Source organism: Lathyrus oleraceus, chromosome 5, assembly GCF_024323335.1.
Source record: "Lathyrus oleraceus cultivar Zhongwan6 chromosome 5, CAAS_Psat_ZW6_1.0, whole genome shotgun sequence".
Taxonomy (NCBI): Eukaryota; Viridiplantae; Streptophyta; class Magnoliopsida; order Fabales; family Fabaceae; genus Lathyrus; species Lathyrus oleraceus.
In genome coordinates this window covers 177,233,103-177,246,077 of record NC_066583.1, presented here as the reverse complement: position 1 = coordinate 177,246,077, position 12,975 = coordinate 177,233,103, and the positions used below count along the sequence as shown (strand labels likewise).

Genomic DNA, 12,975 nt, shown 5'->3' with positions numbered 1-12,975 from the left:
AGATAATCCACTTATGGCAGCTGATTATTCTTGAGGAAAGTCTGAGACAAATTACTTTTGAGCAGAAAAGTAGTAAGTTGAAGAGAAAAGGAGGTGTTTTCTATTCATCTCTTGGAGCTTGTGGTAGGAGTTCTGAGCTATCTATGGAAGATTATCTCTTGTAATGGGATGAAAATGTATATGTCCCAATTTATGTTTGGGTTCTTCTTGATCAAGCTGGTGACTCAGTGATATCTGAAGACTATCAGATGGTGTTCCTTGTTATGTTGTGAAGGATGTCCCAACTGATGTTAGAACATCTTGTGAAGGGGTCTTCTGTTCTGGTTAGAAGAGAGAGTGACACAGAGTGTGGATGTGGTCAGCCAAGAGGGTTGAACAGAGGGGGTACTCTTGAAGACATGAAGATGCGTCTTATGTTTTCCATTCATCAAGTGGTCTGGATTCTCTTTGAATCAGGTAGTATGTGAAGGTCCAACTTTGGGGTGTTGGATATGCTCATGTGTGACCTCCAAGTTTCAAGAGGAGAGCAGGTTGTCCATGACAGGGGGAGTTTTGTCATCAAGCTTGTGGTCTATGTATTCTCAGATAACTAGGTATGGCACCTTGTCAGTTATCAGGATGCTGTGATGTATGTCAAGGCTGAGTGAGCAGAAGAATGTCTGACCGGACGTCATGACATTGCCCTGGACAATGCTGTCAATTCCTTCTGAATCTTAAAGTCATTAGGAATTATAAGGGTGATGTGTCTAATTCTGATAAATCAGAATAAGCCTGATGGCTACAGCTGTGTGGTACAGGGGGAGTAACCATCTGCTGAAGTGTGGGAATTTGGCTGTAGCAGTGCCAGATGTCAAGTCTCGACTGGAGGTATGACAGGGGTCTTGGGAAATGTTGAATACTGGCAGAATGCAGGAAAAAGCCGCGTGGAATGTTAAGACATCGCGTGCAACGTGTCTGACTGCATATATGGAATAGTCTCCATGCACTGGAACTGCTGTTTTGGAAAAGAAACAGTCAAGAGCTATAAAAGGTATTCAAAGATAGTCTGAGATTTTGTTGGTGATTCTCTGACTGTTTCTCAGCAAAAATTAATGAATCTTGACCAAGCATTTATTCCTACCGTTAATTCCTAAGCATGGACTGGACTATTTAAAGGATGTAATAGCCCTCTTCTTCTCACAAGAGAAACACTCCATTCCCTCAGAATCATGGGGTATGTTAAGGTTTGGGCAAGCTGCGCCTGGATCTGGTTTTGTGAGGGGTGCCTTTACAAATGTTTAGCTAAAAAGGGGGAGAGAAATACAGTCCTGGGGTTGAGAATGTACCAGAAGCAAGCTAATTGTGGTAGCAAACAGAAGTTGGTGTCAGGCACAAAATCCACCAGCTGGGTATATCACTTGTGTCTTGTGATCTGAGTTAAGAGGACAGTTGTGTCTTGTGATCTGAGTTACATTATCTATGTACTCAGCATTACATATTCTTCCGGAAGCTCTCCTGTTGAGGGAAAGGGTTCTGGTACAACTGATCTGTGTTCCTCTACTTCCTCATGTACACCAACCTTGGTGTTTGTGGTGGTGGAGTCAATGACAGAGATGAAGAGCATACCCATAATGGGATGTTTTGTCCAGTGTAATGTTTATTTGTTTTAGCTAAAATTTGCCAAAGGGGGAGATTGTTAATACCTTAGGATTGGCATTAATTTTGTAAATCAAATAATGTAATCATCTCTGTTGTTTTAATATGTTGGGTTGAAGAAGTTCAACATCTGGACCAACATGTCATGTACGATGTCACGACATCATGCCTGTGACATCGTACATGTGTAGAAAACTGAATTAATTAATTCAGTATATATTCTGGGATTAGTAAGGATATTTGGTGAATATCCTAGCTCCCATGTGGAGGTCTTAAAGACTCAATCAGAACATATATATAGGCTCAAAATAAGGAGATATATATGGAGAGATTTTAGGATTGAAGACCTTGTTTGTAGCAGAAATTTTCTGTTGTATTTGTAACAGCAAAGAACAAGTTTGCTGCGATTTCTGAAGGCCCAAATCCAGTTGGGTGATTAGGTTATAAATAGCATATTGTAACCTAGTTTTTGTAAGCCTCATAGAATGAAAATTTAGGGGTGTGTGTGAGGTAAACCTCCCAATCTGTGGGAAGGTTACCATGTGTTTCTCAGTGGTAAAAGCTGAGAGTATTTGTAACTCAAAGCCTGTAGGCAAGAGTGATTATGTTCTTGAATGAAGCTGTGAAGCAAGTTCAAGGTGTTTGAACATTACATTGTATTTGTAGTGATAGGAATGGAAACTGGAGGTTTCTATCTAGGAGTTCCTAGGTATAGATTGCATTGGGTAGGGATTAAGTGAAGAGTTGTAAACGGGGGAGTTTAACTCTGAATTAATACTGCTGATAGTGGATCTTCTTCCTGGCTTGGTAGCCCCCAGATGTAGGTCATGTTGGACCGAACTGGGTAAACAATTCTCTGTGGTTATTTTCCTTCTGCATGTTATAATCCTGTCTGCCATAACTCAGGTTGTATTGCAGTCTGCTAACCAAGATGATAACAGACCTGGTACATATCCTTCTGTGTGAATGTCAATCAGAATGTTTTAACATTCATCACTGACCGCATATACTGAACTTTAGGCATGGTGATCTCAGTTCAGTATTTAAGTAAGTCTGATCCTCAAAAGGATAACAGACCTGGCCAAAGGATCATAGTGAAACTGTCAAACTGGATGTCTTGACAGTTGTTCATGTAGGCTGATACTGGAGTAGAGACTGGTTAGTCTTTTACAGTATAGCAAAGTCAGCACGGTCAGGTTTCAAGAACATAACAGAATCAGCATGAGGAATATGTTCTGGATGTCAACCTGAATGTTGTAACATTCACACCTGACTGCTTGGGCTAAATGGTAGGATAATTAGTTTTTCTGTTTCAGTATTTTTCTCAGGCTAATTTAAGGAATCCCACAGCTGAGCTAAAATTCAGGAAAATAACAACTAACCTACAATTAATGAAACTAACAACTAGCACATTTGTCAGCTCCCTAATGTGTGGAAATTAGGTTACCTTGTTTGACTTGTAGGTTAGGATACACCAGTACTAAGCCAGCAAATTGAAATACAGTAACAGGTGATGTGCAATTCAATATTGATATATCATGCTGATAACTGTCCAAACACAACAGAAGTAAGTATGGTGTTTGATCTCTATTGTGTCTCTGTACTAGAAGGACAGAACTAAATGTTCTTTCATTCTAAGGTAATACAGTAGCAGAAGTTGTGACTACTGTGAAAACGTGCTTGAGTACAGGGTTTTAATTTGTATAACTGTCTAGCTGTATTAGTTACAATGTTGGATCAGATGTCGTGACTTTGAGTAGAACATCTGAATTCTGACTACACCAGAATTTCATTTACTTTATGAGTTCTTTAAGTACTATGAGAGGCTAAACCCCCTGATGCTAGGGGGGTGGTCCTGATGTTATCGTATGCTATGAATTTGAACCAATGATTTCTTGATTACTATGTTACGTATTTCAATTCAATTGTGTGATGTTATTATGCTTTTGTATCGGACAAATACAAATTAATCTATGACTTCCAATAACAGGATTGTGATTGGTAGGGTTTTCACACAATTGAGTTTATGAATGCATCATCTAGGACTAGTAACTTTCGTAAATCACCGTAAACCTTGATATTTTGTATGATTAAAACCAATGATTAATTGAATGGACATTTGAGTAAGAATTGGTAGTTTAATAGTTTCTTCCTTAAGGACTTAAGTAAGAACATTCTGAGGTTAGGTGATTGAATGTTTCATATGTATTAAGGAAATCGGGACTGAATTCATAACCGGTTAACTCAACCACTCACCCTAGCATCTTTTATCTTAATCAATTATTTTTACTATTTTTGTGTTTACTATTATAAATTCCAAAACAACCAAACCATTATCTTTTTGTTCTAATAGAATCAAATTAAAATAAGTATTTCCTACGCAATCCTTGAGATCGATACTTGGAAATAAAACTCCTTATTACTACATCGGTAAAAATAGTACACTTGCTATTTTTCCGATCAAGTTTTTGGCGCCGTTGTCGGGGATTGCCAAACTACATATTTTAATTTCTATTCTATCGAAATTTTGTTGCTTGCCAACCAAAATTTTATCTGTGACAATTTTGTTATTCAATTCTAATTTTTGTCTAACTTGTTTATGCGAGGTAAGGCCTCAGCGGATTTTCCTTTTGACGCAGATCCATAAAGAACTCTTCGCACTCGACTCCGACAAGCTAAGAGAAAGAAACTGGAATTAGCAGAGAAAGCGGAGGAAGAAGTTGTTTCAGTGCACTCAGAGAATTCGGATTCAGACACGGAAACAGTTCCTGAAATCATGGCTGCTAATCCACCACCACCAGAGAGACTCCTCGGTGACTATGGTTGAACCAACACCCCGGGTGGTCGTATGACAATTGTCAACCAACCAGTTATTGTGGAACAATTCCAGCCGCATCCCAGCACCATTAATCAACTCGAAAGAAGGTCCTTCTCTGGAAGAGTGAATGAAGATGCCAACAAGCATCTGCAAAGATTTTTAACCATGAGCACAACACTGAAAACGCCTGGACATAGTGAAGAAGCAGTCTGACTTCGTATGTTCCCATTCACTTTAGCAGATGAGGCTGAAGAGTGGTTCTATTCCTTACCTGCGGGTAGTATCACTACATGGGAGCACATGGAAACAACATTCTTGCAAGAGTATTTTCCCGCATCTGTGTCATTGCGGAAAAGATATGAGATCCTAAACTTCAAACAGAAGGAGGGTGAGTCACTAGGAGATGCCTACAAACGATTCAAGAGAATCCTAGTGGCTTGTCCTACTCACAACATGGATGAAACTGAACAAATGCAAATGTTCGTCAATGGTCTTCGAATTCAAACAAGACAAATCCTTGATTCAGCAGCTGGTGGCTCAGCCAACTTTGCAACAGCCACCGGTATGAAGAAGATAATTGAAGCTATTGCCTCGAACGAGCATTTAGAGTTCTATGACAGGGTATCAAGCAAATCTGCAGTTATTGACTTGAAGCTTGAGACAAATAAACAGGTGAAAATTGAAGAAGTTGTTGCTGCAGAGGTAGAGAAAAGGTTGAGAGCACTAAACATAGGTGCTCAGAAGGTGGCTCAAGTGCAACAGGCACCGAGTGAAGTGTGTGACATTTGCAATGGACCACACAATATTGTTCATTGTTTTGCAACACCGCAACAGATCGAAGATATAAAAATTTTAAAGCAGAACAATCCCTACTCCAACACATACAATCCGGGGTGGAAAAATCATCCAAATTTTGCATGGAAAGACCAAAGAGGGAACCAGCAACAGCAGGCACAGGGTCAATATCAAAATCAATATCAGCAGCAGCAACAACAGGTACCTAAGAAGGCAGATTGGGAGATCGCAATTGAAAAAATGGCTGCTCACAACATCCAATTCCAAGAGGAGACTCGAAATAATCAGAAAAACACTACAGCATCCATAAAAAATCTTGAAATTCAGATGGGTCAAATTGCCCAACAGTTAGCTTCAAACTCCCATGCACCTGGCACACTTCCTAGTGGGACAATCGTTAATCCCCGTGATCAAAGTCACATTAAAGTTGTGGTCATACTTTTTTCTTCAACACTCTCTGCCCTATAATATCCAAAGTACTGAAATATGTCTTCAACTCTTCACACTATGCTTCTAAATCTAATTGTGTACCACTTCTTCATGACTAACATCAAACTCTTCAATGTGTAATTTCTTCAACAAAAAATATGAATTGGTTCTAAAGGAAGAGGATTGCCTTGTATCTGGAAATTGGCAAGTTGACAAGCACACGGTAATCCATGTGTTGTTCTAATGAAGCAACCACATGCATCTTGGCTTGCACCAATAAATTTTACCCTTTCTATTCCTTTTCAATATGTTGTATACACTGTCTTGAAACAAAATCGTGCAAGTTGATATAGAATGCAGTGTTATACCGATGCTCAATATTGACAATACTTTTTAAAACGAGACCCTGATTGATCCTAGTTGTAACTTCAACATGGTGTTCATGGCATCTCAACTTCGGACTAAATCTCTTTGGCTTGTAGCCAACAAGTTTTTTAGTCTCCAATGAGCAGACTTCATCCTAAAAACCATAAATAGAAATATATGTTAAATTATGTTTAGTAATGTAATAACATCGAAATGACGTTCGTGTACCTGTTCGTTATTGTGTTCTCTAAATGAGTCACTTTGTTAGTCCAAGCAGCAACAAACATTTCTTTATAAGGTTTCAACCATGTTTCACTCACATACGTAACAAATAAAGGAATATCAGCACAAACAGTCTCAAAGTGCTTTAAGTGTTTGATAAACTCGATTTCTCTATTAGCATACATGATATTGTTCCATAGATCCATGACATGTTCTTGTCTTTCTGATTTAAATACTTTTTGAAATATGAAACGAACACAACAGATGAGTTGAATTTGGAAACACAAGTTCCATGGCATTCATCAACGCAAGTTCCAGGTCCTTCGCCACAACCTCATCAACACAAGTTCTCGGTCCGTCACCACAACCTTCGGTAGCAAATTCTTGAAAAAGAACAACTCTTTGAGCTTCTCCAATGCCCATTTAAAGTTTTCAGCTCCTTTATGTTCCAAATACGCAAAGCCTACCGAAAACGTCAACTTTATTTACGTAACACCAACAATCTCAAGCAGTGGTAGTCGGTACCTATATAATCACGATGCACATGATAAAAAATCTGATAAATCAAAATATGTCCAAAAGATATCAAAAATTAACATTTGACCATTACCTATTTGTATTGTATGTACAATCAAAAATCAACACCAAATAAAATATATTCAACAACTTCACTGAATCAGGATGTGCCTGAAAGATATCAACAACAACATTTGTCTTCCCTATTTCTAGTTCAGCACGTGTATTTTTCTCTATGAATAAGATTCGACAACATTTGCATTTTTGTCAATGGACTTCTCTTGCTCGCATTGTATGTAGATCTAGCTTTAAACACCTGGGTAACACTGGTGAAGTTTTCTCGGTCTTTGTCTTTCAAAGTAACAACTATGTACCTTGGGGCCATAATATACTTCGTCATGTCATTCACGAACTATCTTTCATGATCTTTTAAATGGCTCAATATGAAAAGTATTTTATCAATATCATATAGAGACGGAAAAACATTTAAATTAAACTTGTTATATATAAAACATACCAAGAACGGTATAAAATCTATACAAGAATATGTAGAAGACCCGGCCAAACCACACAAGTAAAATATTTTTCTGCAATACCATCGAAAAATTTGAGAATGGGAAAAGTTTTCTGAGAATGGGAAAAGTTTTCGATAAAAATTTGAAATTTTTAAAAATTTTAGTTTTCCAGAAATTTCAGTAATTTCTAATAAAGGTGATTTTCAGGAAATTACCTGAAATTTTTAAAGTTTCCAATATTTTTCACCAAAAACTTTATAAAATACCGGCAAAAATACTTGATTTTCAAAAAATACAAAAATAAAATAAATTTTGATGATAAATAATAACTGTTTCAAAAATATAAAAATATGGAGGGATACAACTGGCCAATGGCATGCTCGAATATGTGCATACATCCATATGGGCCACCAAATAATTTGTTTTATTTGGCATCGTCCATTTTATTAATAAACACGACCTTAATTTAAGTTCACAAACTTTGATCTTTCGTTGATTTTAAACGCATCAAAATTATGCGGCCGTTAGTTTGCATGCAACCTAGATCTAGATCTATTAAATTATCCTGTTATATCAACTAAACTCTATATGCCTACTCAGTCAGCATCTAAAAAGTCAAAGGATTCGAGAGTTCAGATTCAGTCAAAAAGGACAACATTCGTAGATGTCGAAGAAATCTCAGTCTCTTCTACTAAAGATTACATTGCACCTACCTACCTGCTTTTGGCAAAGGTGCTCGTCTCAAATCAGAATTGAAATTAAAAGGAAGAAAAATGTATAGGCCAAAAGAGAAGAGAGAAAGAAAAAAAAGAAATAAACATAACATGTAACCAACTTCATTTCCCACATTAACCAGCACTATTGAAACTTAAGATTGTAAATAAGCAGTGGAAAGTTTCAGCAAGCAGCAAGATTCATTTTAATAAACCCAGTATTTGCAGTGCTTATTGTCCGGCGCAAGAGGGGATATCCAGCAGCCTGAAACTAAAGATCTTTCGAAGAGGATATAATAAAGTAGTTTATGTATCAGCTGCGGTCATCGGAATGATGCCTCTATTTTCATTTTATCATGAAGGGTGACCACCAAGTTATGGGCATCATCCAGGAGTTTCCAAACATCGAGTTGTCCTGCCATGCCATTGCATTCCTTAATGATCTCATCCATGCTGCTATACTTCTCAAGAATTAATTTCCTTCTTTGTAACACGGAGGCCGCTATTGCAAAAAGCAATAAGTCGTCTGTTGGCGGAGCACGCTGCCTAATTCTGTTCCAGGCAGATTTCCCAATACCAGATCTGATTGCTGCTTGATCTGCCCACATTACTTCCCAAAGGCAAAGAGTTTGTTCAAATGTCAACTCCCTTCTAAACAATACCACCACCATCCTATACACAAAAAAGCAATCCTCGGCCTGGAGCTTCTGCAAGTGCCTAAACAGGTGGGAATCCTTAAACTTGATTATTTTTGCAACTATATCAAGTTGCCTTCTAATACCCACCTCATCAAGCCTGAAATTCTGCCTAGCTTTCTTCATAAATCCAACAAAACACCAGAATGCCTCGTGATCTTCTGATATAACACTTATTATAGGAGATAACAGATCACTCATGCCCTGGCAGTAACCAATTTCAGGGTCGTATAGTGCATATGCTTCAAGAATAGCAACCAGCCGAGCAGCATGAAAGATTCTGCCAGCATCTAGGTGACCATAATCCTTCAAACCAACAGCCTCTGCAGATCGATGTGCCCTGCTTTCATGTACAATAGCTTGAGAGGGAGAGTATGGCATCCATTCTGCATTGGCACGTACTGCATCAAGTCGGATGATCCGTTGCCATGTGGCAAAGTCTTCACTACTTCGTAGTTTTGAAGTGTCATTCATTTGTGAGGGAGAAGAATTCTCCTTGGAAGTTGTCTCGGCGTTGTTCTCTTCCAAAGTGTCGTCAGAAGGAAATGTCTGAATTACTCCGGGACTTTCTGAGGAATCTGAGTCGGTGGAATCTGAATCGAGGGCAGAGGCATCAGCATAGCTGCTGTTGGGAGCATCATCTCCTTCCAACAGGGAAATGGATGGATCATCTGAATATTCAAAATCTGGGCTCTGCTCCCCACTGGAAAGGGATTCTCGGGCACTTGCTGCATCTTCAGAACTAGGAGAACCAGAATCTTGAACAAGACTCACGCCATCTCCCTCATAGCTGATTTCACCTATTTCAAAGAACTTAAAGCTCCCACTGTTGGAATTCAACAACTGGCGGCATTGTCTACGGAGTTTCTCATACTTCTTTCTGTGTTTAAATATTTAGAATAAAAATAACAGTATGTTAAACTGAACAAAAGGAAAAGGGGAAGAGCAAACAAATGATGTTTTAAAGACCGGCAAAAGATGATGAATCAAGCCTGGATTGCATGTAAACATGTATGCTTACCTATTTTGAGTTCGTATAGCATCTCTTTTTTCTTTGGTAGTGTCCAAGTCATACCTGTTTAAATGAAAGAGTAATCAGTAATCATACAATAGCATATCTAGATAAATGAAAATAGAAGGGGAAAACGGGGAATAAATTCAAATAGCACATAAAATATAATACATCACAAGATAGGTAATCAATACCCATCCTGATGGATAATGTGAAAAAAAGACCGAGATATAATCCAATTTCATTCTGTTCGAATCATGAAGAACAGACACTTTGAATTACAAAAAAGAAACAACACCAAATGAGTATTTAAAATTCAAATATTGATGGGAAGCTTTAAATTTTGCTTCATGTGTATGCCGTCTTTTGACAATGTCTTTGTCTAAAGATCCATACTTCTTAGATTTCATGTATGAACCAAATAAATAAACATCATTTAGAAGTGAACCACGAAAGAATGCTCACACTCCAAGTAGGAAAGGCCAAACTTCAGCTCTTATACTAGGATCAACACCCTGTATCAGACATTCATGATATAATAAATATCAAAATGAACCACCAAAAACACCAAATTGAAATTTAAACAGATAAACTAGAAAACTCACTCCACTGCGAACTCTTTTCAGGAACTTTAGTCCACCATCGCGAATTTTCCCGTCATGGGTAAACAAGTTTTTCCATTGTTGAGGAGAAAGGACACGTTTTCTTTTCCGGCGTGACCATGGTGATTTAAGACGACCTCTGAAATTGTTACAAATAATTACTCATTAATACTAATGTAAATATGTTTAGAACATAGAATAGGCAGAAAACAATCATTTATGACATTTAGTCCTCCGGTAAATATGTTAAAAAGTACACTGAAAATCTAATATTACATTTTAAAAGCAAATCAAAATGCTCCAGTGGAATTGATATACTTGACCGAGCAAATCATGACTTTCTTCACTCCCAATGGAAAAAATGGTCAAACATACACATATTTAGCATTTAACAGTTAGAAATCCATGTGCATTACCATTCTGTGACAAATTTCACACATTTATTATTTCATTAAATTTATGGATTCCAGAGAAAAACGTTTTCATGTCGAACTATCTTATTTCCATAATGTCAAAAGGATTAAATGCATTCAGTTCTAATAGTCCTCCAATAATATAAACAATATTGTAATATGCCGCTATATATCTACATATGGAAACAAACTTCGGGTGCTTTGGATGGGCTTATCAACCGGTATACATAAGCATTTGACATAGTATTTGAAAAAGCTTATGGAAACAGAATTACCTTATCAAGGAGGGATGAACCAAACTATTCCAAGTAAAAACTTATGTGATGTAACTTAAAAGTATAAAGGAATGAGATGTGAAGTATACAGAAACTGTTGAAGACTTGAGACACATCAACATAGCTCGGATAAGCATCCAGAAAACATCTACAATATTAAAGCCTAAAGAGTTTGAGGCGGTGATATTTGACATACCGCACCTACGATATGTATTTCCTTATATCAAGTTAGATGCCAGAGGGTTTGATTATTTCCAGAAAAAATATTTCTTCAGTCTCAAAATGAGCATACTCACTTAAATTTATTTTAAGCATAGATCTTCCATCTTGCTTAGGAAGATCTAAGCAAAATACAAAGCTAGATAAAGGGTTTTGATACCCAATAAAGATCACAATCAAGTTACATTATCCATAACCATGGTGATTTATGGACAACTTGATTGACATGACTCGAGATATAGGAATGAGAGAATAAAAATTCCAAAACAAGAGGAAAAGAACTTCAGATTGAAGAAACCTCTTACACACAAAAAGACAGAAAACGTCTTACATAAACCAAAATAGAGATCTGTCTCCCTCCAACTATCTCGTCCTTTTCGGCCTTCCTGTTCCTTTCACACAATATCAAAAATTGCTTTGTATTTTTTCATTTTTAAAAGCATTGCAATTTCAAAAATCAACCATTCTACACACTCAGACTGAAATGAAAACGAACAAACAGACCCAAATTAGAAAGCACGAAGCACAAAATGGCAAAACATTCATGCTGATCAACCTAGCTGACAGTAACAGCAAGATCGGTGAAATCCAAAATTGGAGATCTGGCACGAAATAAACACAACAGAGTAATAAAAATCTTAGAGCAAAAAAAGTGAAAAAGCAAAATCAAGTGAGAGCAAAATGAGGGAGAAGAAGAACTCACCGATCAGAGGATGAACAAGAAGCTGGTGAAGAAGAAGTAACAACGAATAGAACCGAACGCAAATGGATCCATGATGAAGACGACGATGATGATGAAGGAGAGGAATTATTGGAAGACGACGAAGATGAATTGTTACTTCGTTTAAGGGGATTCATCTATAAATTCCTTGTATATGCACTTTGTTTTTGTACCTTTTTTAGTGGAACGAAATCGGAATCGAAATCGAAAACAAAATCATCTATGTCTGAGTGAGAGTGAGGGATTGAGCTAGGGTTTTTGCGATTGCGATTGCGATTGAGACGAGCCTTTCTGTTATTCGTTCATTTGAGGGGACTTTGATATTTTACCTACTAGCACCATAGAAGAAGAAGACGACAGCAACGAGGGAGATGCCGCCGGCGAAGGCCGTGAAGAGAAGCGCCGCAGTGGAAGGCGTGGAAAGCGCAGTGATGAATGAGAACCTGGCGGCGCCACCGTGGGAGAGAAACGGAGTGTCGTTGTTGGCGTTCAAGTTAGTGGATAGGAACATGGGTGGGAAAATGACTTGAATACCCCTGGGAGGATTGTTCTGTTCTAGACGTGTTTATGAGAAGTGAAGGCGAAAACAAACGCGCCTTTGTTTTGTTTTGCTTTCAATTTTTGGTGTATTGATAGAGAAGCCACTTATTTTGTCTCTCTCACTGTTGAGAGAGAAAGAAAGAAAAAAAGAGAGAGAGAAAGGAGTGAGATGCAAATGAAAGAATTAAGAATCTCGTTTCCCTATGCATATGTTAGTTGGGGAGAGGTTTGGGCTTTCTTTTACTTTTGAAGAAGGACTGCAATAATTGTTGAAACGATGCCGTTTTCAATCTTTAACTAACTAGTAGTACCAATCAATCAATCAATCTTCTTATTAAAAGAGATACTATAGGATTTAAAATTAAATTAAATTTGTTTAATTAGTAAAATAATAATAATAGTAGTAATAGTATTGTTTGTTTCCCTCGCTAATATGTTCACTAATTATATAACTAACTTGCGTTAGTGCAATTGTAAAGTAGTATCCAA

The 12,975-nt window shown here is 37.5% G+C and overlaps 1 protein-coding gene across 1 annotated transcript; it reads right to left on the bottom strand.

The window, feature by feature from the left end:
* Positions 1 to 7,904: 7,904 nt before the first annotated feature.
* Positions 7,905 to 12,705, bottom strand: LOC127081586 (rab GTPase-activating protein 22). Its single transcript, XM_051021831.1, has 5 exons — positions 11,929 to 12,705; positions 10,322 to 10,457; positions 10,182 to 10,231; positions 9,726 to 9,779; positions 7,905 to 9,584 (listed from the first exon to the last, which is right to left on the bottom strand). Exons 1-5 carry the CDS (start codon positions 12,081 to 12,083, stop codon positions 8,333 to 8,335), a joined length of 1,647 nt encoding a protein of 548 aa, XP_050877788.1. The 5' UTR covers positions 12,084 to 12,705; the 3' UTR covers positions 7,905 to 8,332.
* Positions 12,706 to 12,975: the final 270 nt, after the last annotated feature.

What these genes read in the sequence shown, in the direction of transcription:
- LOC127081586 (XM_051021831.1), bottom strand. Translation starts at nt 12,083, where the DNA reads ATGAATCCCCTTAAACGAAGTAACAATTCATCTTCGTCGTCTTCCAAT. An exon ending in TGAAAAGAGTTCGCAGTGGA is followed by an intron (nt 10,232 to 10,321) that starts GTGAGTTTTCTA and finishes TGTCTGATACAG; the next exon opens with GGTGTTGATCCTAGTATAAG. An exon ending in GCTATACGAACTCAAAATAG is followed by an intron (nt 9,585 to 9,725) that starts GTAAGCATACAT and finishes ATTTAAACACAG; the next exon opens with AAAGAAGTATGAGAAACTCC.